The 26,512-nt window shown below is 39.2% G+C and overlaps 2 protein-coding genes across 2 annotated transcripts in view; one reads left to right on the top strand and one right to left on the bottom strand.

Moving 5' to 3' along the window:
• Positions 1–211: 211 nt before the first annotated feature.
• On the bottom strand, positions 212–22,661 carry LOC136447682 (uncharacterized). Its single transcript, XM_066446724.1, has 20 exons — positions 22,463–22,661; positions 20,018–20,091; positions 19,096–19,253; positions 18,342–18,450; positions 18,081–18,146; positions 16,142–16,238; positions 15,189–15,417; positions 14,021–14,151; positions 13,216–13,424; positions 12,154–12,295; positions 11,622–11,666; positions 10,303–10,387; positions 9,621–9,746; positions 8,453–8,584; positions 7,924–7,971; positions 6,751–6,906; positions 5,227–5,306; positions 3,074–3,152; positions 2,141–2,236; positions 212–883 (listed from the first exon to the last, which is right to left on the bottom strand). The coding sequence occupies exons 1-20, from the start codon at positions 22,573–22,575 to the stop codon at positions 821–823; spliced, it is 2,238 nt and encodes a 745-aa protein (XP_066302821.1). The 5' UTR covers positions 22,576–22,661; the 3' UTR covers positions 212–820.
• A 2,893-nt stretch (positions 22,662–25,554) lies between these two features.
• LOC136447043 (serine/threonine-protein kinase Nek10-like) overlaps positions 25,555–26,512 on the top strand; it is a 31,199-nt gene continuing 30,241 nt past the window's right edge. The window contains exons 1-2 of the mRNA XM_066445718.1: positions 25,555–25,654; positions 26,074–26,134. Of these exons, the coding sequence (XP_066301815.1) occupies positions 25,611–25,654; positions 26,074–26,134 (105 nt within the window). The 5' untranslated portion in view covers positions 25,555–25,610. The remainder of the gene's footprint in view (positions 25,655–26,073; positions 26,135–26,512) is intronic.

The following is a 26,512-nucleotide window of genomic DNA, read 5'->3' on the forward strand; positions in this document are numbered from 1 at the left end:
TTTCTGGCACATGGATAACAAGTATATTTTCAAGATGCTGCAAAGAGTCTTGTACAATGTGTGCAGAGTGATTTTCTGTCAGTTCTACTCATGAAACAAAATAAGTATTATTATAGATGTATGGTAGTATGAAAGTAACTTATGTATGCATTATGCATTATGCTTGAGCAATTCGTCAAGTTCTAAACATGTTTGGAGCTTTCTAATGGAGCACTGATACAGTCTAAGTATTTTTTCTTGCATTTGTATGCAGAATCAAGACAGAATTAAATGATTTGGATGTGTCAAGATGTCATAGTCTTACTAAAGAAAGGCCAATGATAGAGCTACAGTTTGGTATGAAGTCAAAGGACTGTGTGACCCGCCCCTAGTATTATTCTCTAGGATTGTCCCTCCAAAAAACACAGACCTATTGAGTTTGAACGAAACCTTGTTGTGACACCAATGTCTAAGGTAGACTGTACTGCTAAACTGTGATCCAGTTCCTTGGCATCAAGAATATTTCTCACATATGAATTTTTCAAGTATATTTCCATGGAATCTTCAATTCCACAATTTTTTTCCCATTGCCAGACACCACCCCCGAAGAATGGAAGCTCTCGTCATCTCTATGCCATGATCCATTGCCATAGCAACTGGTTGTAAACAAAAGATGTTGCAATGGGCTACTAATGTATGCATAATTCTTTACACTGTACAATAATCTCGAACAGAAAATGGCATGGCATTGATAGAAGGACAGTACACGACTGTCGGAAACTACATGTACTTTTTGAAATTTTGAACATTTACATGATGATCACATGGTGGACTGCTGCTACTATAGCAATTTCTTGTGGAGTATCTCCCACACCATTCTTCTTCTGAAGTAGGGCATGTGTTTCTGCAAGGAAAAATACAATACTAGTTAGTTGTTGCAGTACTTAAAAGTGCTCAATGTAGAATTTTGGTGGCAAATTTGAAAATACTCTGGATATATGAAATCTTCATGTTATTGAAATTCTCTAATTCTCTGAAACTCTACCAAACCCCTTTATGAGAAATCCTTGAACGCCAATGTTACACTGTTTGTTTGTTTGTTTGTATCGCATACCCGGTAAACTGTCTCATGGCGTAACACATCATACAAACTACATATCCAAACAGATTTATTTGATCCACTCACACCGAGAAGGACCCATACTTTTTTGGTGAGTGTGGTGGGTTCTTTTACATGCTCCAGTTGTGGCTCTCCTCAAATACAGGACCTCTTTTCAATATCCTATTCTAGGGATGTCTCTAACTGAAGCAAGGTACAAATTTTTACCTGAGTGAAGCGAGGAAATTTGCGTAAAGTGATTTTCCCAAGGGCACAACGTCGACAGGGCATGTTAGTGGATACGAACCCGGGACCTGTGGCTTCTGGGCCACCCTGCCATTACGCCCCACACCACCACGTTTTAGTACTTTAGTACACAAGGCATTCTGAATAGAACGGTTGATGGCTAATGTAGCCTATGTACATAATAATCCTGTTAGTCTAACTTCTATACAGCGAACAGCAATGATTGCAATACACATTCCTCAATGCACATTTAAAACTGTGTACACAAGTTACAAAAGTCAGACAGTCTTATGAACTACTTTTAGTCTCTTGAAAATTCAAGTTAGAAAAGAAAATCTACTGATGATCAAATGGTACTAGTTGTTGCACTGTCAAAAAAGGAAAGTGATCTCGAACCAGTTTAGCTCAAATGAACTCAATGAACAGATGAGCTAATCTTCCACTGGTCGTGACAGAGAAGACAGATGCTATGTACAGTACCGGTATTTACAGGTTTATTGTACCGGGGAAATTCCCCTAGCTCTTTTGGACAAGCACAATGAACAATGGACCACGGCTTAACGTCCCGTCTTAAGGACTACGACCCTTTCCGGTAGCGTGCATGTCGGGTGAGCGACACAGCCGGGATCGAACCCGGAGCTTCTAGTTCCAGAGGCAAGATCGCTAACCACTGGACTACGCACGCTACAGGTCAAAGGATAACAACTCTATGGGCTTGTAGCTCAAAGTCAGCCATCTGGGATGTGTATTGTGGAATGTGTATTGCAATGACTGCTGGGACGATCACCTTTCCCCCCCCCCCCCCTGGGTGCCTACCTGGTCAAAGTTAATGCTGGCGTCTCGGCTTGCGTACTCAGCGAACTTACAGGCAAACATTCCGCAGTCACTGCCGTTCATCTGCTGCGGGATGTTCTGTAGTGGAGACAAGGAACACGACATCAGTTTGTTTGTTTGTTTACTCTATTCAGATCTCCATTAGTGTTACGTAGAGAAACACTATTCTACCTGGAGTGCAGTGTAACAGCAACAGATAGAACAAGAGTTCAGAGGTCTCAAACCTCTGTGCGGAAGTATCTAAACAGTTTTTCAGGACTTTCTTGACTTAACTTGTCTTAAAACTCCTTTGTGAAAAAATAACACTGAGGCCGGTACCCTGAAGAAACTGGGCCAATGCTATCTTTTACCACATTCAGTGGGAAAAACTCGACCAACACCATTTCCTGGGACCTTTCTGGCAACTTTGACCCACAATTTCCTGTAAGTGTCCGTACGTGCCTAGCATTCAAATGACGAATGCAGAATTGCAGAATTGCAGACACACACCACTTCTCACAAACAAACACACCAATTGACTACAAAACCACTGTTTTCATGGAGGCAATAACTAAAACAACACTCTTAACGAAGACACATCCGAATATCATAAAAAAACTAAGGGGCCCAAACCTACGTCACTTACTTTTCCTCCCAAGCGGTTTCTACCACTCATGACCATAGTATGTTCAGATATCACAAGATATCAAGATATCATACACGAGATATCAAAACCGGAAGTTCTGCTGCAGTACCATAGGAAGTTGCTAGGGTGCCCAAAATCTAATCATTTTGAGGTCTCAACAAGACCTAGCCATATACCAAGTATCAAGACAATCCATCCAGGCATCCTTGGGTTATCGTGTACACAGAAGGAAACACACACAAACGCTGTGCAATAATAACCTTCCTGGTGAAGGTAACAAACAGTTTTACCTCTGGATACTGTGATGTCCAACCCGACAAGTCCAGGTTAGCTCCTTTCTTGTCTTTGTGCTCTGCTTGTAGGTAGTCGCTGGTGACAAAGAAAAAACAAAACAAAGTTTTAGAAAATACCATAAACTTTATGATAAAACTAAATAAATTGATAACTTAAATGCAAGTGGCCACACACTATCCATAACAAGAGTTCTACGACCTCATACCTTCGCCAAATGATTTTGACCTTTATGACTGACGTATTAGGAGTGTTTTTCATCAATCAAAAATCATACCAGTTGATCCTCCTCACCCAAATAACATAAGTTGTCCAAACCTCCTTGTTATGATTATGAGCTTAACAAAGAAGGTTATGCTAACATTTTTCATCAATAATGCAAATAAGCTCCTTATTAGCATAATTTGATTCAATGGTGTTCACATTCACACAACTTCTAAATGCAACAAGTATGAAATTGCCGTTATTTACTAGTATGGAATGATAGTAGTTTCTCATGAATTATGCAAATTAGGCCTACATTTGCATAATTTCTATCTATTGACATTCCTCTCTTCCTCAGTTACAAATGTCACATATTTGAATAGTCATATCATGGAACACAGCAGGTTTTTAAAATTGCCTCATTAATTATAATCTGATTTGCATAATTATCATCCAATCATACAAAGCATCACATAAGCTATCTACATACCAAAAATCATGACCATCCATCAAGCCCATCTCGAGTTATATTATTTTCTCATTAATTATGTAAATGAGGTTCTCATTTGCATAGCTGATATCTATTAATATTTCTCTCTTCCTCAGTTACATATGTCACATGTTTGCGAGTCCTATCATGGAAATTGATGAATGTATAAACTTTCCTCATTAATTATGCAAATTAGTTACTGATTTGCATAATAAGTATCCAATCATGTACATCATCGCTCAAGCTATGTACATGCAAAAAATCATGACCTTCCATCAAGCCCTTCTTGAGTTATTCCCTTTCAAAGTCTGAAGCAAAACCTGCCCCTGCAGTTCCAAAAAAGTTGCTAGGGGGCCCAAACCTATACCACTTACTCTCTGCCCAACGAGCTATCTACCACTCAAAAATCAGTTCCATAGCATGTCCACAACACGAGATATCATAACAGGAAGTTCCGCTGCAGTACCGTAACAAGCCGCTAGGGGGCCCAAAATCTAATCATTTTCAGGTTTCATCGAGACCTACCAACATACCAAATACCAAGACAATCCTTCCAAGAATTCACGACTTATCGTGTTCACTAACAGACACACAGACATGTTCGGTATTTCCATGCTGTGGCACTGCATTAATGACTGTTCTTACTCATATAAGGCCGTGTATATCCAACTTTGGTCAAAATTTGTATGTTTCAGTCTTTTAATTGGTGTAAGGAGATATCTTTGTGGTTTGGTTTCACATGCTCCGAGTGGACTCTTCCAGGCTGGGAGTAGGTCAAAGTTGACGATTGTTTTCGTCTGTCAGCTGTTACGAGAGAACGAGCTGGTCAACTGTCTATTTTCTTTGCATGATTCTAAAGTAGACAGATGTGGCTTTCTGGTGCATAAGAATTTGGGGGGCTTGCAATTAAGGTGAATCCTTTTCTGAGCCCTTGTTTTAGTGCTTTAAAGCATTACTGCCTATATGGGCAAGTCTATCTCTTGTATCTGCCCTACAGCTGGCTGATAGCCAATTTGTCCCTGGCAGTAACTGACGTTTCCTGCCTGCCTCATGACCCCTCATGACCAACTTTGCACCCATTTACCCGTATCAATATCCCCTGAAACAATACAGCCCACACGTCGCAACCAGAAAGCATAGTATGAGCATACAATTTAACACATCTTTACACTTTTCTCGTTAATTATGCAAAGTACTTCGCCCAAAATCTAATCATCTTGAGATTTCCCACATACACACGGACACACCAAATACGACAACAAACCATCCAGGCGTTCTCGACTTATCCTGTTCACTAACAGACACACAGACATTCATCAAAAAATAACCTACTCGACGAAAAAATTTCGTCGCGAAGGTAATTACCTATTGCATATTAGATAAATTGAAGCTACATGTATGGTGAACAATAATTCTGTCAAGTAAATGCCTAAAAATGCTGAACTCATATTCACTTACCGTAGAGCATTGATGCCTTTGTTGTTCTTACCGCCCATAGAGTCATAGTACTTGATGCACTTGTTTCTCATGTCCAGCACCTGAACACAACACATGATAATTACAACAAAATCACATTTTTCTGATAATTCTGTAATACATCAGGTGTTGAACACAATAAACAAAGAAATCCTATGGGTGGTGACTGTACATGTCAAACCTGAAAAGTGATTATTCCAAAACGGATTTTAATAAAGGAAAGTTTTCAAGAAAAAAGTCTATCTAACAGAAATACCTAGTGTTTTTAAAGGGATTCTAAACTTAAAATTGAAAAGCCTACTACATGTATATACTTTGCTAAATGTACCCCAAGATTAAGTTTTCACTTGTTTTACATTCCGAATTCAAAGCTCACAAACTTGTTGATTCCTCGAATTCGTCGGAAAATTCTTCGAAATCCATCCTCAGGAAAACTAGATCAAAAAGCCCTTATTCTTTTTGGTTGAGAAATGCCGGAACCCGACGTCAAACATTGTTATCTAAAAATTAATAAATGAATTCAGGCGAGTAGCCGTCAGCACAACGTAAGTTGCAAATGGCGGAGAGCCTTGAACTATGACGGACTCTAAAATGTAAAACTTGACTCCTTGGAATATTTAGGAAAAGTATAGTAGGCATTATACATGTCCCCGTGGCGCAAGAGGTAACGCAGCCTTGCTGCTTTGCCATCTGGATCAAATTCCATGGATCTTGGGGCCCGAGTTCGATCCTAGCGTCGGCTCAGCTCGTACATGTTGTAAGGGATTGCATTTGTCATTTCGGATGGTGACGTAAAGCCGGTGGCCCAGTGTATGAGGGAGCTTCGGGCGTAAGCCTCAAGCGTCAAACCTCTGCACGTAAAAGAACCCAACACACTTATCAAGAAGAGTAGGGGTGCCCCCGTGTGCTTGGCCAAAAACGCGAGCTGTAGCGAAGCCGCAATGCACTACCACTAGCTACTTGAAAAAGCACCATGCTTCACCTCAATTAATGATGAAAGCTTTACTTTTACTTTATAGTTGGCTTTAGAGCTGTGTACCGGTACACTGTACCGATACAGTACCGGGTACAATCAATTAGGTACAGGTCCAAAATACCTGACCCTGCTGTATCAGTACTGGACCTGACTCAGGGGATGGCCACTTTGACAGATAAAATTACCATGAAATTACCGTGGCAGTGCTCTAAAGCCACCTTTAAGCACAGAAAAAACATTTGCATGGCTGTAGTCAAATTTTCATATGTGTTTCATAAAGAAAATACCTAGCACAATCAAATATTATGTTTTTACCAGTTCAAACATGCTTTTGTCCTTATTGAAAATCTAGCATTTTCCAAACAAGTAGTTTAGGTACAGGTTCAGGTCCGGACCTGTACCTAAACCCGTGTACCTGTACCTGTACCTAAAAATTGTTCAGGTACACAGCTCTAGTTGGCTTTATGATTTTATGTTTAGCTTCCCTTTATATTATAGTATGAAGCAAGATAAGGGTCTACAACACTTACCGCCATGCACCAATGCATCCCCAGATGAACCGGTACCAGCACCAGGTCCATGGAGAACAGGCTGACTTTCCGTGTCCACCTCATGACTGAAGACGGTCCCTGCTGGGTGATCTTGGTGTAGAAGAACGTGTTGAACGCGTGGACCTTAAGGTTACCCTGTAGTACAGTTGGTACAGAAAAATGTTAGACAACAGAACACAAAAACAGAAGCTTCTACTGTAATATCATAAACTTGAAGGAGGAAATATCCAATTTGTTGCTGTTTGCGGAATTGACAGAAGAGTTTGTACAACAATACATTACAGGGCTTGAAATTCATCTTTGGTAATAGGTGCACTGGTGCGCCCGACTCAAAAAATTGGGTGCACAGAAAAAATTTTGGGTGCACCAGATAAAATAAAGTTGAATGTTCTTCAGAACATAATTACAAAGTTTAAGGCTGCTGCCTTTCTTAAGAACTTCAATCTGTAATTCTATAGCTAACTTTAAAATTTCAAACAAATAATACATTAAATAAAGTACAGCAAAAAGTTATCATGCTGTTTTTTTATACTTACATATCAAGAATATTCTGTATACTAGTGTACAATAGTACCTTAACCCTATAGGCTACAAAAATATCTAGGTGCACCAGTGCACCCACAGTCAAAAATTAGGTGCACAGCTCCAATTTTGGGTGCACTGGGTGCACATGCACCCACTATTTCGAGCCCTGCATTAGAAAACTTAAAACAAAAACAGAAGCTTCTACTGTTATATCATGATTTTGAAGGAGACATTGCTGTTTGGGTAATTGCTTTTAACAAGAGTTAAACCAGATTAGGTAGTAGAAAAGGTATGTGTGAAAAACAAAATAATGAATACAAACTAGCTGTGCCAATTTTTGGGTTGACAGAATATTTGCATCAATTTTTGTTATTTCAATTCCTTCATTATGATTTTCTATATAATGTTTCATTCAAATACAGCTCTCGAAAAAAATGCATGCACAGAAGCTGATACTGTCGGTATGGCTATTGCAAATGACAACAAAATTAATGTGCATTCATAACATATATTCAAGTTAAAACAAACACTTTTTCAAATAGTGAGAAAAGTAAACAATCACACAAGCTAACTTGTCTATTAAGAATTTCAAAGTAAAAGATTTACTGAAACAAGCTGTTCACCCACCTGGATATTACCTCTGTCCATTATCATATTCATGTAAAAATTGATAATCTGGAACAAAGAGGCAGAAAACCAATCTTTAAATGATGTAAACAAAAACATTTACTGTACATCACAAGTATTGTAAACTGATTTAAACATCTGTGGTTGAAACAACCTTACCAGGCAAACAAAAAGACACACCAAAAACAACATCTCCCCATGAACTAGTAGGCTCTTCCATTGACCCCATGACCTGGAATGTCTGTCAGCTGTCACACAAGGTTGGTAAAGTACTATTTCTGGCAACTTCTTGTCACTCTAGCAACTCTGACCTTTATTTCCTGTCACTGTAGTGAACATGTCTAGCATGTGGAAAAACCATAACGCGGAAACACAGACAAGCAAATAGACAAACAAATAAACAAAAACCTAAAACAATACCTCCATTCACAGAGGTAATGAACTTCAATCCTAGTAGACTCTTCAATCTTTTTCTTACTGTGTTTTAAAATATTTTCTACATTGTACATGAACAAAGAAGTGTGCTTACTTCGTCATTAAGCCAGTTGAGGCCGGCTAGCGTGTGCATGTCTTTGCGTGTGATCTCTAACCGATAAGCTTTCACCAGAATTTCTCCTTCAGGAGACGGACGCAAGGCCTGCGAGATTTCTGTTGACATGTCCTGTAAACACAAGGAAACAATCAAAGACGGCAGACTTCACCCCCTTACCCATACCGCTTTCCTACTCTTCCAGTCTAATAGACCAATATAGCAGCACTGAGAATTTTTACTATCATTTCAAGAAATACAATTAGTAAAAATGACAATTTCGGTATAAAATAATTACATCCAAAATAAAACAAATGTTTGGAAAATATCAGGTTCTCAAAGCTGGTTGCGCCACTGTCGAAAATTCGAAAACTGGAATTGGACGTTGGACTCAATATCAATGTTACAATTTCTTACTAGTATTCAGGACAAAATGATCTCGACTTGTGGTGCATTCCACACATAAAATGTGTTTTCTTTTTGTAGGTATGACATAAAATATCACACGGTATATTCCACATCAACCTCGCTCCCAGCCCTCCCGCGGGTTGCATTGCTCTCAGGCCTTTGGGCAATCCTACTCATGGTCGGACTGGTACCTCAGGTGATACACTGTGTTGTATTCTATATTTATCATCAAGTGATTTTCCAACTTGATGAAACAATTAAGGTCTCATTCATGAGTTTTTTTCGCCCCATAGGCTTACATGTTATAAAACGTGTTTTACATGGGCGCGTTCGTAATGAAGATATAGAAAATGTGCCAATGTTTTTCATTCCATGTTGAGACCATTTACCCTAGATTATGTAAAAAAATTGACAACATTTTCACTACACACAATCTCTTTTGATAGCAATTACAAACTGCACTTGGCTACACCCCCAAAAAGGCATTTCCAGCTGTAAGCGCAGGACCGAATCACACACACTGCCCGGGCTGTGTACCTCCGACCTTGCGCGCTGCTGCCGAACTTTGCCTGCTAATTTCTTCAGTTACAAACAAGCTTTCATCAGTTTGACGCTTGATATCAGCTTGGCTAGCTAAAAGGGTTTTTACACCGATATAGACACATGTACATGCAGCCGTTCATTTTTTGGGGCAGGGACTGCTTTAGGGTACCCATTCGGAGTAATACAGGAATGAGACCTTAAAAGCAGTTCTACTCACATCTGTGATCTTAGGGAAGCTGATCTCTTTCTCGGGTATCTTGTCTTCGACCACTGCCGGTGTTTTCTCAGCGATGGACAGGCGTTCCGTCACCTGCTCTTCTATTGTCTTCTCTCGCTTCTTTCTCTGGCGGAAGAAGACAACAAAAACGTTTATAAACTTTCATTACATTGTTGATGTTTAAGAGACTGTACAACAAAATATTGACAAGTTATTCAACTATTGTCTACATAAAAAAGATACTGAATTGTTGTAGGATGGAGACATTTGGATCAAATAAAATAAAAAGAAATAATACAAATTTCAAAACGCTTGCATCATCATTAAATATAAAGATTTTAGATATTGGAGTTGGAACAAAAAAACATTGCCAGTGTACAGCCTTAGCATTATAAATTTATGGCCACATTAATTTAATTTAATTTCTTGGCATTTTGATAATGGCAGGGAAGTACATATACTAAAGCAAGCATGCATGATAAAAATAAAGATGACAAAAAAAGACTTTCAGAAATCTTAAGTTGTTCCTGCAAAAATATACCTTCATATCCTGAACACCATTTTCTATTTCAAATCATGAAAAGAAAATAAGCGGAGGAATACAAAAACCAAGAAATACATTTGGTTTGGCCTAATTACTTGTATATCAAACATAACTACATGACAGCCATTGACAACTTACCCTTTCTTCCAACTTTTTAGCTTTGATCCGCTCTTCTTCAATTTGTTTCTGTCGGTGTCTTGCTTGCGAGCCATATTTCTCGTTGCTGTCAAGAAAGACAAACAGCTGATTCTTTCGATACAAACACATGTTGATTCAAACTTAAACATCATCAAAACAAGACAATATGGAGGAATAAGGTGAAATAGAAGGACTGATGAAAGTCTAAGTTATGGAATGCTCACAATGTAAATTATATATAAGGAAAGCTTCAAACGACAAACTTAAAAGTTTGTAGTCATTTAAAGTAGTAGAGAGGGGACAACACAGCTATCTTTTTGGTGGGGGCGGGGAGTTAAAGGGATCCAGAGCATTTTATGAGGCTTAAAGATTGAATAAAAATACTCCAATTTCTAGTCATTCCTATACATAGTAAGTTTCAATAACACTATAATAACATTTCATATCGACATTAAAGGAGCAAAGATACGATGTCGTTGTGTGGTGAGAACTGATAGAATATCCAAGCCCTAATAGACTGATCCTTACTGTCCATCACAATTAGCGGTTCCACCAATGAGAGAGTGACTGCATGTCCGTCAAATATTTACATTTTTATGTTTTAATTTTGCATTTCTACGTTTTGACAGAGGTGGGCGGGGCTATGGTATCGGTCTTTTTACACTAGGCGCGCGAAACAAAAAGATCGCTTATTTTTGTGACACTTTTGATAGGAGATCCGCACGCAAATGTGGTAAACAGTGGCATTGAATGTCAATTTCATAAAGATTACAGCAGCTAGAATATTTCCAGTGTTCAAGCCTCATAAAATGCTCTGGGTGCCTTTTAGACATGAGTTAGTAATCACAGCACAATCATTAACCATTAACCTGCTAAGGTAACCACTTGGAACTAATTTGGCATTGTTTATGGATTTAGGCAGCAGGGAGAAGGTTAAGTGACAAAGCTACAGTAACAGTGCTGAAGGACAAATACCTGTCAGAAAGGGATCTATTGAAGGAGCCCAACCTACATGTCAGGAAAGGGAAATGTTGGGGACAGGGAAACACAATGAAGGAAAACTGATGGACATACTCAAGGAAATAGGAAGAAAGTCTTAAGAAGAACACAGAAAACATTTTAAGAAGGAACACAAAGTGGGATGACATGTTACAACTAAGTACGACATGTTACAATTAAGTACCCTTTGTTACTTCTATTTGACAAATTCTTAACTTTATTTTTTTGGGTACAATTGTATGCAAGTGTAATCTTTAAGTATACAAAAGGAGGTACAGACAAGGGATTCACATGTATGTGGAGAAAAGACAAAAACTTACAATTCTTTCACCCAGGTTTCAGCAACAAATGGTGAGTCAATGACCCTGCAGAAAAGTAAGAATCATACAATGTAAAACATGTAATGTTTCATATCTACATCTTTGAAAAACAATAAGATCTACATTGACACAAACTTAAGCAATTTTACAATATGAGGCACACACTACACTAGTGACAGAAAACTGTAGCTTATAATAATTAATTTGAAACCGAACGTCAAACAACACAGCAAAACATTAATATCAAGTTTAAACAAATAGAGAACTCTGATAAAATACGATTCTGCATATAGAAAAAATACAGTGAATCTTGCAATGTTCCTGGTGGTTTTATTACACATAATATCATTTCTCTCCACCGCTAATATACATTACCAATGTACTTAACCACAGAATCGTTTCTGCAAACTTAAAACACCATGAAAACCTTCTTTCCCCATCTTTTGCAAAATCCCCCCCCCCCCCCCCAAATGATAGATAGGAATTGAGAGTAATTTCAAAAGTGAATAGAGATAGAAAAAAATGTTCAAACCTGCTGGTGGTTCTTGTTGCAGGCTCCACACTGACTATAACAGGGGAGTCAGGGTCGTCCTCAAACCCTGGAACACAACAGCAGCACGTTAACTTTACTAGACATCGCTGGCAGCAACTGGCTATGGTCTCATCATGGGGATCTGTGTAGTATATATAAAATACAACACGGTGTATTCCGTATCCCCGAGGTACTGCGATCCGACCCGCGGGAGGGCTGGGACCGAGGGTGATGCGGAATACACCGTGTTGTATCTTATTTATGTCATACCCATCCGGGAAAATACAAATTTCAATGCGAAATGCGCCAGAAGTTGAGAAATGTTGGTGTCCTTAAACAAAAAATTGTTACTCACTCGAAATGCATTCTAAATGTTCTATGGAAGCCCATGTAATAAAAGTAGAGGCCCGTGTCAAGTTACCAACCGGTCTGAAACACCCGTATCAAATGTTTTCGCGACCCAGGTACGACATAAAGTAGATTGGAGTTCCTTTTAGGGTATAGGTGTACGGGTGCACAACACAAAATTATCAAAACCCAAATTCTATAGCTAACTTCAAAATTTAAACAAAGCTACAACAAAGGTGACATCCAGGCTAAGTCAAACACTGCTGATCGGGCAAGTGAATGTCCGCCTGTAGACTTTTTATGTACTTGCCCTATAGATAAATTTAAAAAAACTTGTCCAACCCTGGTACAATAGTACTGTTACATACATAACCTTACACAAATATCTAGGTGCACCCACAGCTAAAACTTAAATGCACTGCTCAAATTTTGGGTGCACGAGGCACAAGTCCTGACACAAGAGATTAAAGGCCCTGTCACACTTATGCGTATATTCAAGTGCACGTGAGTTGCGCATTAACATTATTTTGGTTTAAGTAAAGTTTGCGGGGAAAAGTTGTTTTCCACTTTGACCCACCATTGTGCAGCCTAGTGACCGAGCCTAAGAAATCACTTATTCGGCTGCAAACTTAACCTAAACCAAAAACATGTTAATGCGCAACTCATGCGGATTTGTATATACGCACAAGTGTGACAGGGGTTTAAAACACATACTTGGTTGCGCAGGCGTCATGGGAGCATGGGCTGTCCTGTTGGTCGCCTCCGGGCTGAGGTCCTGAAGCGTAGAGCCGCTTTCCTTCGGCGTCCGCGAGCTGTCGTGTCGGACGATACTCGCACGTTTCTTCGGAATCCTCGCGCTTCGCTCCGGCTCTTCCTGAATCGGGTCGGGTCTAGGCATGGTAGAGCCCAGTACAGTCGAATTACTGGAGTATAGGGTAGGAGGTTAATTAATTAATTGATTAGTCAATCACATAGCAAATCTAAGGATATTGATGATATGCTCTGGCTACCTTAAACTGAAGTGAGTAAGCGAAGAAACAAAAAGCTGCCTTCGGTATGAAATCTAAGTGGTCAGGGAGGTTTAAACAAATTACTAAATACATAGAAGATGGTATACCAAACAATAAATTCTTAATTTTTGTTCTTCATATCTTCTTCTTTGACTTTGGAAGACTTTGTTCACTAGTATTCAGTTTCCCATATTTTATTTCAATATACTGCAACCATTTGGTCACTTGCAGTTTTTTTGTACGATTAAGAGCATGGTCCCTTTTTTGGAAACGGACAAAAAGGGGAATGTCATCCATATAATGAAGTTAGTGTAGCCTAACCCAATCATTCTTATGGATAATGAATAAAAAAGATGGTTCTAAGATGGCCGACCCATGACATCACAAATCAACATGGCGGCACCCATGAACCTAGGGTAAAACAAAACAGGTTTTGTGCTTCGCAAAATGTGTAATATTCCATGAACTATTTCTCTACGAACATTTGGTAAACATTGGTTATATCTGACCTGGGTCTTCTGTGAAGTGGTTGGGAGAAAATGGGTGCCTGCACTTCCCTGTCAATCTGTTGGGGGGCAGGGCTGGCCGAGAACTGTCTCAGGAGCTGCTGGTATCTCAACTTCTCATCCATACGGAAACACTGTGGAAAAAAAAAGGACACAAAAAAGACAATTCAATCATTGTAGATTTGGTGAATCTTTTCATATGTATCAGAAATAATGTAATATCCAGGCTGCAACAATGTAACTGTGGTACAATATTTGTAATTTCACAGTTTTGCGGTCACTTCTCAAATCATACACACAAACAGACGCCTGCATTTTCAATTTTTGCTTCCTTTCTTTCATCCGTAAGCTCGTAGATACCTTGATTTTTACTGTGCTACGAAACTTAGGTTCTGCGGACTAGGTCTGCGTACTGAAACAAATCTCAGGTACAGGTCCTCACATGAAAATGGACCTAAATAAGTTAATCAATTAACTGTAAGATATACATGTAGCCAAGTACCTTTTTTTTGGTGGTAAATTGTAATCTTTGTATGAGGACTCACATATTCTAATCTCCAAAAAGAAAGTTTTCTTAAACTTCAAGTGCAAGATTGTCAAAATTGTCATCTCTGACGTGGGATTTACCTATCTTAAGTCTACAAAAAATGGTGTCCACAAGTACTTTATTTTGTTAAGGTACAGGTATATGCATAGGTACACCTTATTATGTTCAGGTCCGGACATGTACCCGAACAATTTTACAGGTACAGGTACACCGGACATGTACCTAAACTATTTCATAGGTCCTTCAATGTCATAATGCTGCATACCTAAACCCCGGACCGTTTTTTTGTGTTAATAACTGTTTACTACTGCCTGTATATAATTTTGCATGTATAGTTTTCAAATTGTAGGTAAAATTTAGGACAACATGCAATCTTATATGAAACCATTCTAAGTAATAGGTTTTTCTAGCACACATATGCCATGGGTTCAGGTTCAGACTTATAACTATAATTATACGTCCAGACCTGAACCTGGACTTGAATCCGGACCTGAACATGAGTTTAGATACACAGCACTAGGTACCGGTACAAGTACACAATGTTTAGTCTGAACCTGTAACAATTTTATAGGTCCAGGTTTTAGGTACACAGCTCTACTGCAAACTTGAGTGAATTGACATTACCTCATTGACTGACAGCTTCCTCCTTGTAGATGCTCCACTCCAAAGCGATGCACCAGACGACATACTAGCTATAGACAGGACGGGCGACGTGGGGCGCTGTAGTATCCTGTCGTGGACCGACGCCTGTCTCTGTGCGTCGCTGCGGTACAGCGTACGTCCCGACAGCGGGCCGTTCTGAGAGGTGGGCTTTGGTGTGGTTGAAATCCGACCCTTACTGATGCCATTAGTTCTGTAAAACACATTCATGGTGTCATAAATCTGGTAACAAATTTCTATTTTCAGACAAAATAATATACATAACACACATACATCAACATGAACTACTTTTTATCCTTTACAAATGCACCTAATTCTTACTGTTAAAACATAAAGTAATGATTAGCACACTTTTACTGCATCTTTATATACAAGTCTTAAGCAACATAAATTGTTCTCACAGCTAATAATTGTTCTCGCCGCAAAAGCGCCACCTACATCGGCTACTTATAGCGGTGAGAAGCAGTACTCCAGTCAGAAGCTCTGAAGGTGTCTGACAGACACCGAAACGTCAGCAGGTGAGATTACCTGGTTGTGTAACAAGAAACTCGAAATATCCTATGTTCTACCAACCTGATGAAATTATTTTCGGAAGCTAATAATTTTGTTTAAAACTCTGGTGAGCAATTTGACTAGATTGTTTATTGCAAAGAAGAGTTGTCTTCTAGTAATGACAGCTTCTAATTGTTGTTCTAAGAGTTGTCTTCTAATAATGGCTATCGTGTTCTGTAAATCGTTAAATGTTTGCGGCAGTTTATTTTTTACGTGATCTTTTCATCGCCAAAATTAACACGATGAATATGCGTTTCCAAAATCGTATTATCAGAGCTGTTTCAAACTCAATCACAGCAAAAAAACCTCTCCTATCACCACATTATGCCCCTGCAAAAATAAAAAGTCTACAGTACTGTACTCACTTGTTGACTGGGACGTATTGTGTGTTCTGAGCGTGGCTGGTCCGACCTGGTGACACGGGCTCCACACGGGTCTCAAAGAACATGCTCCCTCCTCCACCTAGTACATCAAGATCATACATGTACAAGTTAGTTAAAGTCCTTCCGCACCAGAGGGCGGTGCCCATCTCCATTTCAGTAGCCCTTGGGCCACACAACTTTGTGCAATCACTACAGTAGGGGGCTAGTCTACTGGTAGTGGTGTGCGTTTAACTACCATACTCTTTCCCAAATGCTGAGTGCTAAGCAGAGAAAGCAGTATGTACCATTTCTAAAGTCTTTGCTATGACCCGGCCGGGGATCGAACTCACGACCTACCGTATGCAAGGCGAACACTCCCAACCATTAAGCCATTGCACAAGTACAGTCAAACCTGTATTAGCGGTCACCTTTGCATAGCGGCCACCTGCCCATAGTGGTCACTTTTTGTCGGTCCCTTGGATTTTTTCCATTGACATAAGCATTAAGAATTAGGCTATAGCGGCCACCTGTCCAACGCGGTCGCGGCCAGACGATTTTCGGTCCCGCAAGTACAGTAACACTGCCGATAACGGGCAATGTGCGCCGGTGGAAGCCGCATCGCCACCACACGCCGGGTTCAAAATCTTCATTTTTGTATGCAGTTATCAAGTTTATGTGAACTCAACTTGACAGGATAATAATGATAAAGAAAAAAAGAATGTTTTATCTTTGTTAGATTATCCATGGTTTGACGCGAACTGAAGTATTTCTTCACATGGCTTGCGTTTGTACATCGTAGCATATTTGACTATTTCTGTGCATTTGGACTGGGCAAAAATTACGATAGTTTTTGGAAAATACAACCCGCACATCTATCTGATGCGCTAACTTTGCGAATTGTTTCAATGTCGGCCCAATATTTCCGTTTTCCCCGGGAATTCATCCGAAATGTGCCCAAACACGATTTTCAAAATGGCGGAGCAGCATAAAGGTCATCGGAAGACACCACTGTTGCGGAGGTATAGTGTGTTAAATTTATTTTGCTGCAAACTATCACTGAGGATAATTACTTAACCAAAAGCCTCAAACTAAATATGGATAACATTACTATCATGTAAAATTTGGGCTGTTGCAATTTTCTTGAAAGAAAAAAGCCCTCCAAAGAGCGACCTTCCTCTCATTACCCTATTAGCATAATGGTAGAAGCCGATCATGACAAGCAAACAACAACAGACAAGAAAATTGTCGCCACGATTTTATGTTTGAAAACGGTCGAAAACTAACAGTAAGTGGCAACTGAGCAACATGTATTTTGTTCTTAACTAGCTAGGTGGCATTTTGCTGCGAAGGACTTAGATTCATATGATTAAAACTCGTTGGTGACGCGTGTGCCGGCAGCGAAGCAGTCGCGAATGATCAAGAGTAGAGTATGGCGATGCTCGGGTATGTTCAGACATGAAGCCCGAGCAAGCCATGGATTTTGGAGTTGGCAGATACAATAATTCTTTTTCCAAGCCCATAATAGAAGTAAAAGAACAACAATCGAATTTCTAAAATGTGCCTTACCTATGTTAATGTTTACATGTGTACTGAACGGTGAATAAAAAAAATGTATCTCAGTGGGTACTGAAAACATGTGTCACTCGTGGTCAATTAATCAACATTTTCTCCATAGCGGCCACCTGTCCTTAGCGGCCAGTTTTGGCCAGTCCCTTGAGTGACCGCTATAGACAGGTTTGACTGTAATTGTAGGTAGAGATTCTCTTTCTTTTCTGTTTTTTTTTATAGATCCAACATACTAGTATATAGTTTCACAATGTAACAATAAAGTGCATCAGAAAACTGGTATTTTCAACATCATATTGGAAATTGAATGAAGAATCTCCCCATTCCCTTGGTCATAAATCTAATGCCATTGACATGTCTGCACACGTTCACATACCTGTGACACTATTTGTCCTGCTAGGTGGGGCTGTGGGCTTTTTCTCATGGGATACTCTGGAAGAATCTAGGAGCAAAGAATAGATAAAGATTAGCCACACAAATATTCATACTTTCTTCTCTACAAGTTTGATATAGAAGTTTATAATCTCTGCTTATTTTGTTGTTTATCTAATTGAAAATTGTGTCAGTAAATGTGTAGAAATCAAAATTGAGTTAAATGACAACTAGGAATTAAGTATTTTGAATTTGTTCATCCTACCTTTGAATGTGCGGACATGGTTTCCTCTATGGAGACTGCTTCTTGCCTGTACCTCTAAGTCAAGCGGTGAATTTAGGATATCATCGTCCACAGGATTTCTTACAAATGGCTGAAATTAAAAAAAAGACAAGATATTTAGTTATTAATACATTGATGAAGGTTAGACATCCATGTTATAAGATACGCCAAATGGCAGTTATTATTACTCAAGAACCCCGAAAAGTCTGACTGTTTTAAAATTTTATCAAGTTGCTTGACTTGCAACTGCTATTTGGTGTATTGACTCGTCATTATTTCTAAAGTTGCTATTCTTTGTTATCATTCCACGTTTCGTTAGTTCAAGAAAAGTTTGAAAGCATGTATTTGGTCTATCATATCTTTGCTGTTACTTGAGTTATGTTTTCAGTGGCTGTATATCCGTATGTATGTTGACAAGGACTTGAGGTATACGTAGTTGCCATGGATGGATTGTGATGATATTTGGTATCTTGGTAGGTGTTGCTATTTCAAAGATGCAACTTGTTTTATGAGCCTCCTAGCGGCTTTTCTTGGTACTGCATCACGATTTAATTTTAGACTTAACATGTTATGGTCTTGATATGCTGTGGTCTTGAATTTCGGGGAGGCAGATAGCTTTTGGGTAGGAGTGGAAGTACAGATGTAGTTTAGGCCCCCACACACCTTGTTTTGGAACTGCAAGGGCATTTTTGTCAAACACTTTCTACTTGTGTCAGATAAGCATTTTGTAGCTCACCTGGATGACTCTTCGGCTGTGGTTGGTGTTGGACTGGTCCATCGTCGGTGGGGGGCGCTTGCCGTAGAAGGTGAAACCCTGCGACCATTTGATGGCTGTTTCCTTGAGCCAGCTCGCCGTTCCGCTCAGGGAAGGGGAGAAGCTAGTCTGCTTACCTTCTTAAAACAAACAGAACAGAAATCTATGTCTTAGATTTTGCACAAATTCTGGAGTGGTCAACTCAGTAAAATACAGCCCACCCATCCCGATGAGGGACACCTATCATATGACATTGGGAAACAATGCCAAACTAACTCAGTTCAAATGCTGGACTACTCGGCTAATGCTGCATATCTAAACCCCGTACTTGAATCAGACTGGACCTAACGTTTAGGTTCAAGTCCAAAAAAACAAGTCCGGACTTCCAAAAAGTATATCTCACTTATATTCTCCTTTTTGTTCTTTAGATCTTGAAATTTCTGTTGGAAAAAACAAAAACACTGTATATGATTTTGAATGTATAGTTTTCACATTTCATGTTAGATTTATGCCAATATGCTATTCTATATCATCAGTTTATGCAACTGAAAAAAATATATATTCTTAGCACACATGTGCCATGGATTCAAGTCCAGACCTGAACCTCTGGACTTGAATCCCAACCTTAACCTGAAAATGAGTTTAGGTATGCAGCACCATACTCTTACTTTGCGAAGCTATGGAACGAAGGTGAGTAATTTGTGTGGTTAATGTATGGCTGTATCAGTGTATGTCCTGAAGTTCTGACTTTTGGACGGATGGGGTGACATTTTCTACCGTTCCACCAACTAAATTTCTGTCCCAGGACGGAGGGACAGGTCCTGGAGACAGCCCTGTTTGACTGTCTAGTTATCATTTATCTGATTTTTCCTTCCCAAAAGAAAGAAGAGGGATGACCCCTTACCTGCGACTGCAGCAATCCTTGCCCTCTTCACAGGTGGAGTGATTAGGCAGTCATCTGGGTACACCTCATCATTGCTGGAAGATAACACATTATTATTAACAGTGTAAATATTTCATAGCTTACAGTCATTGATTACAGTCACTATAACACCTTTATATACATAGAGATATGGTAAATCTTGAAATATTCGGCAGCCTCTCCAGTGCAAATTCATGACACTCTGAACATGCAGTTCCAACGCATTACCACTGTACTACAGAAATGTTATCTTAACCTTATATTGTGGATGCAAAGAAAACTGTGGAACTGAAAGTAAATCTACACCCTTTCAAGAACAATAAAAGACAAAGACTTTTCAGTCACAACTTCCTTTTGTCTCGAAAGTGATGTTACATTGTCCATGCCTGGCTTCTATAATGATGGATGTCAGCCATTATTATGGAGTGTGCATGGTGGTGGTTGTACTTAGATTGTGTATTTCTGTGTAAGAACTGACATTATGCAGTGACATGTTGCAGAGGGTTGCTATGATTTATGTTCAGATTCTCTCAGTGACACTTATGAATGTATAGACTAGAGGACAACTCTGGGTTCGTTAAATGACATTTTTTCAGCACAGCAAATGGGAAGAAACATGGTTTTCTTCTGGTTAGATAAGGCACCATTCATGATACAAAAAGTCGGCTTGGTAGCAATTAGCTTAAGTCTCATTATAATTAAGTCGGCTTGAGTTTTGCATTCATGATGCAAATTTGCACCCACATTAAAATCGGCTTAACGCTGTTGAAAAAAAAGCCATGGTAATTGCAATTTCCCCTGCTGCCGTTGTTGTGATCCTGCACATTCTTGTACTTTGCCTTCAGATTCTTGATCTTTGATCTTAACTAAGGCCTGCATTCATTCATGATCATGATGTCCTTCAAGTTCAAATGTCTTCAAACACATCCTGGCATCATGAACCCTAGCTAAGTCGACTTCAAGGTGTTTTGCCTTCATGATGCTAATTCGCTGCACCAGGTTATTTCCAAACCATTTCAAACCACTTCAAAGAGGTGACATTGAAAAAGCCAGCTTAAGTTGAGGCACCATAATTTAGCAGACTTGAGATTTTTGCACAAATGAACAGGGCCTAAGAATCAGTTTGAGGTTAAAGGCATCCAGAGCATTTTATGGCACTTGAAAACTGGAAATATTCTAGTTGCTATAATCTTTATGAAATTGACAATTAATGCCACTGTTTACCACATTTGCGTTCGGATTTCTTATCAAAAGTCCGCAAAAACGGCACAAAAATAATATACATGGTGATCTTAGAGTTTCACGCGCCTACTGTAAATACTGTAGATACCATAGCCCCGCCCACCTCCTTCAAAACGTAGAAATGCAAAATGAAAACATAAAAATACAAATTGACGGACATATACTCACTCTCTCATTGGTCGAACCGGGCTAATTGTGATGGACAGTCAGGATCAGTCTATTAGGGCTTGGATTTTCTATCAGTTCTCACCACACAACGACATCGATATGTAATGATACAGTGTTATTGAAACTTACTATGTGTAGGAGTGACTAGAAATTTGAGTTTTTCAATTCAGGTTTCAAGCCTCATAACATGCTCTGGATGCCTTTAAAGACATGTTACTTGTAAAGCAGTTTTTTTGCGGTGATTTTTCCACTGTGAATTTGTGACACCGTTTCAACTGCGAAATTCAACAATGCGAAAACCTCGTATTCCCACCTACCACAAAAGAGATTTGGATTAATACTAAATACTAGTAACAGCAATTATACCGGAGCGTACACCATTGTTGGAGAACTAAGATCGCATGATTTTTAACTACAAGTTGACATACTTAAACCCTGGTCAAGTTGTCGCATATGAAAAGGGTGAAAGTTTGGCAATACCCTAGTTCTATGTCAAATTCAATTTCAAATGGTTTCTTTATAAAATTTAGACAAAAAAGTCAAAATACCCAATTATGAAACTCTATAGTTGGCTTTGGAGGGTGAACAAATGCATTTGAGCATGTTAATACAATATCTCCTACATTTCCTAAATAAAAGAGGTAGCAAATTAAGAAGGAAACTTCACAAAGACTTGAAAACATCTTGAGATGAAGGCCTCAAGGCCGCCGGTTTCGAAGTAAAATAAAAGACGTCATGATCTGAACATGTGCCAGTTTTTGTGACAATACCTTTCAAACTACGGCCACAAAAACACGTCTCTGTTTACCAAATCCTGACACCTAAACATACAGAAAGTAATTCTAAAGAAATGTAGAGTATAATGTATGGAATCGCTACGGTATAAGGAGTTCACGTGTATGGTCTTGACGCAGCGGGAAAAGGAAAAAGGCCGCGAAAAACGAAAATCCCCCACGCCATCAAATTTCTTGTATGTAAAGAACCTACACGAAACTTCCTCACAAAAGAACGGCTCACCTCTCGAATTGACGTTTCCTACTCCTCTCGGTTGTTTGGGTTGACCGTGGACTCACCGTGGACGTCACAGAAGTGATTATAGAGCGGAATTTCTCTGAGAAAGAGGCCAACATTTCGCGAAAAAGGTTGCAGTTCCTTCAGAAAAAGCGGCATGAAAAAACCAACATGGACGACAGGGTCACTGCGCGCGGGGCATGACGGGACATGGAGGGCAAAGGTTAGTCTCAAAAATTGGCGGGAAATTTTATGCTCAAGCAGATGTAAGGTTAGGCTGGTTTACAGCAATTTTCGCGGCATTCTGGGCGTCCATGTTTTCTCACTTATCGTTCCTATACAACTGTACAAAATGCCTATAAAACAACGTCAATGTAACAAGCGAAATGTGTTAAGTCATGCAAGACAACATCCATAGGTGCCATAGGGCCAAAGCACAACCGGGCCAGTTGAAAGAGTGTCTTGCCCCCGATAGATTTGCTTGGAGATTAAGTTTTCTTATATAAAACAAAATAGCGTTTCTTTTCAATGATTTCTTTCTGGCCATGCATTAGTAGATTATTTCTTTTATCAGTTCATTTTTCCATTGGCATTGCTTCACTAGCAGATGGCCCTTGTACGGGCTAGGAGTTAAAGAACTTAAAATGAAACTACCTGGGTAATATATCTGCTCAAGGAACTACGACTCTAGAGCACTATAGCTATCTGTCTGTATCTGTAAAGCCGGTATAACCGCCCTTAGTCCTAACCGTCACCAGCTTCGCAGGTACGCAGTATGACAGCAGCTGGTTACATTACACTGGACGACCTAGCTTTTGCACAACTAACTGTAAGCGTTGTTTAAAGCTATCTAGTGCATATGATGGTCCTATGGTTCTGAGTGGCGGCGAGTTCCACTCCACTATAGGTCTAGGGAAAGTATCCTTCCGCTCGAAAGGACATTTTCAAATGTCTGATACTGGCAGTGTTTTCCAGCTTTGAATGAAAAAAAAAATGTTTCCAAATCAGCTCCGAACGATTCAAAGCTTGTTTGTTGTTGTGATTTGATGTTTCAAATGTTTGTGTAACTACCGTCATGTAAGTGAGGTAAATGACGAAAACCAAAAGGAGAAGAAACACGTACACGCAAACAATAGGCGTATTGCCCTTCTCTGCATAGCGGACTACCCTTGGCATACTACATTGTGTATTTACTCTATTTGGCCAATTTCTACTACTAGTATCTTCCAAGCGATCCGCGGAGCCTCGTAGAGGCTACGCAAACGTAACTTATTCTACACTAGTGTCTGATCTGCCCAGCTCATGATAAGCAATAGGCAGCTAACTTTTCTCCTTCTTAATGTAAGGATGCCTAACGTGCTACATACATGTATGAATGATGGTGTTTGTGAAGAAATTCCCGAAAGCTTTAGGATTTTACTGTAGTTTGTTGTAAGGGATTGCATTCGTCATTTCAGATCTCTCCGAAGCAGAGGTTCGGTCGGACCGTCCGGCTGATTTTTGACGATTTTTTAGGCATTTTTGTCAGGCTTTCTATTTTGTCCCGTTTTCTTTACATCCGCTGTCAAACATAAAGAGAACGGTACAAAATAGAAAGCCCGACAAAAACGCCTAAAAACAAGTCAAAAACAAGAGCCGGATCCTAACCTCTGCTTGGAGAGAGTACCGCCCACCTGTCCAAATAAGAGAACTCTTCGGATTGGTCAGATCCGGTCGTGACGTCACTCAGGGCCTAATTTGCATGTGAATACTTGACGTCACTTTGGTAACAGTGCTCGGTGGGAGACTGATTCGGTGGGAGGGAGGGTGATTCCCAGGTTTTCTTCAAGAAATCTCGCGATCTAAGACACCAGTTTACTCCAAGACATCGAGACACATTCAAGCAACACACCACGAGGACTAGGCCCGATCGTTTCGAATTTCTGGTGAATCGGAGAACCTAAAACAGGTTTGTGTTTCGAGATTTTTTAGAAGCCATCTTGGCCAAACAGGATAAGAAAAAAAGTCAACTCTGGTCTCAGCTCCGTTCTTAGTTGTCTGTCCCTTTTTTTCCTGCGTTACTTTTTCCTTAATTCTAAATTTCTACTTTACCTTGTTTGAAACAGTGCATGTTGTTAGTATCGTTATCCCGCCATAACCAAGGTTTGCTGATAAATTTTACATTTTTCTTAAGACTTAACACGAAATTATCAAAAAGTGGGAGGGTCTCAATCAGTCTTAAGACAACACTTAACAAAATGTCTTAAAAATCACGACGTCTTGCCAGCTCAAGGAAGAGCTGTTGTTGTGCGTGAAAACTGCGAACGTTGAGTTAAAACAATATTCAATTGTCAAAACAGCAAATGATCTCTTGAGAGCCATGTTAGTGTAACCGATTTACAAAAGGTCAGAGGTCAAACTTCAAAGCAGATTAGCCGAATTTGTTAATAACATTTTCTTACACCTTTTGCTGGAATAGTCTCTTATTTCTAGATTTTTATAATTGTTGATTTGTTATAATAAGGGATGAGGTTATTAAGATTTATACAACCCTCTATTATTTGATAGGAAGATATTGATCATAAGTTGAGTGGTTTGATTGAATTGTTTGTTATGTATGTAAGATGGCACCTGAACTTGTGTACCTGGCATTGACAGAAATGTTTTCATGGTTTCGTATTTTGTTATGCTTCGTTTAGAAATACACTGACGATTTGTAGTGGAACAGTATCTTTTGGTTCCTGTCATCTATAGCTAGGTCATTCTTTAAAATTGAATTGATAAGTTTTTGCGGGACTTAATTTCACAGTAGGAGAAGAGAGGAGGTTTTACAGTGTTTTAATTTGAGTTGGAAAAATTTTGTATTAATAGTTGTAATACAATAGAAGTGCATGTTTGCCTTGTCATGATTTCACAGTGAAGAATTCTTCCTCCAAAAAACATGTGAATAAAACAATCGCCAGCATTTAAAGATTTACCGTAATAATTGTAGTATATATATATATATATGTTGGTCCTCCTGGAATATGCTTTCAGCTCAAGTTGGTATACGTTTGTGTCATATTTTGTACTTATTTGATTTATTCTATAATTTTTTTTACAGAGGAGCAGTTTACTACTAGTAGTGAACCATGCTGGTTGGAGTTGGGTGATCTGTGTTATAATTCCTGTCACAATGCCTGGACAGGAGAAGAAAGGAAAGAACCTTGAATCTAAACAGTACGTACAACACTTTCTTTAGAATACTGTACATAAGTCTTGTTTCTGACTGTAACTTTATGTTCACTGTTTTCACAGTCACCTCTGCACCATGAACTTATCATAACTGTGAAAAAAACTATTATTTATGATTCCTTCACACATCCGTTCTGTAAATCACTTGCTGCCACCATGAAGTTAAAGTTCAGTGGAAATTTCCATTTTCCTTACACTGAATTTACAGAATGTTGTTCATAACCTTCTCCCTGCTGCCTAACTCTGTAACCAATAGGGAATTGAGTGCCAAACGGCTACTTCAGTGTGCTAAAGGTTAAGTTATTTGTGATAACAGAATTTGGTGATAGCTTTTAGTACGATGTATTGAAATCTAGTAATATAGTATCAATTATTTCATCTGAATTTTCGTCTTGCGCTTTCAGGGAGTCAAAAGAATTAGCTAGACTTCTGGGCCTTCTCAATACACCTGCCAGCAAACAACAGGTAAGGACGCAGTCACATCTCATCTTTTGTTCTTCATACAATCGCAAATGCAAATGAGGGCATTCTTTTGTAATTGTGCATGTGTTATGCAAAATTCAGATGTCTTGTTAGCAAAAATGTAGGGGTATTGGACAAAATATTGAAGTTGATGCTAGCCATTCACAGTTTAGCTTATCAGATAGAGCTCACTGAAAGGAATAAAATGTTTTTTGTTTGGAGTAAATTGGATGTAGTATGGCTAAGAAATAGTCAATTTAATTGTCAATTTTGGGCCTTTGTTTTGACGGGATTTGGTAAATAAGCAATTTGAATTCTTAGATACTTGTTGGCAGTTGGTTCAGTGTCACAGGTTGCTTGAAAATCCTACAACATATTGAA

Source organism: Branchiostoma lanceolatum, chromosome 13 (assembly GCF_035083965.1).
Source record: "Branchiostoma lanceolatum isolate klBraLanc5 chromosome 13, klBraLanc5.hap2, whole genome shotgun sequence".
NCBI lineage: Eukaryota > Metazoa > Chordata > Leptocardii > Amphioxiformes > Branchiostomatidae > Branchiostoma > Branchiostoma lanceolatum.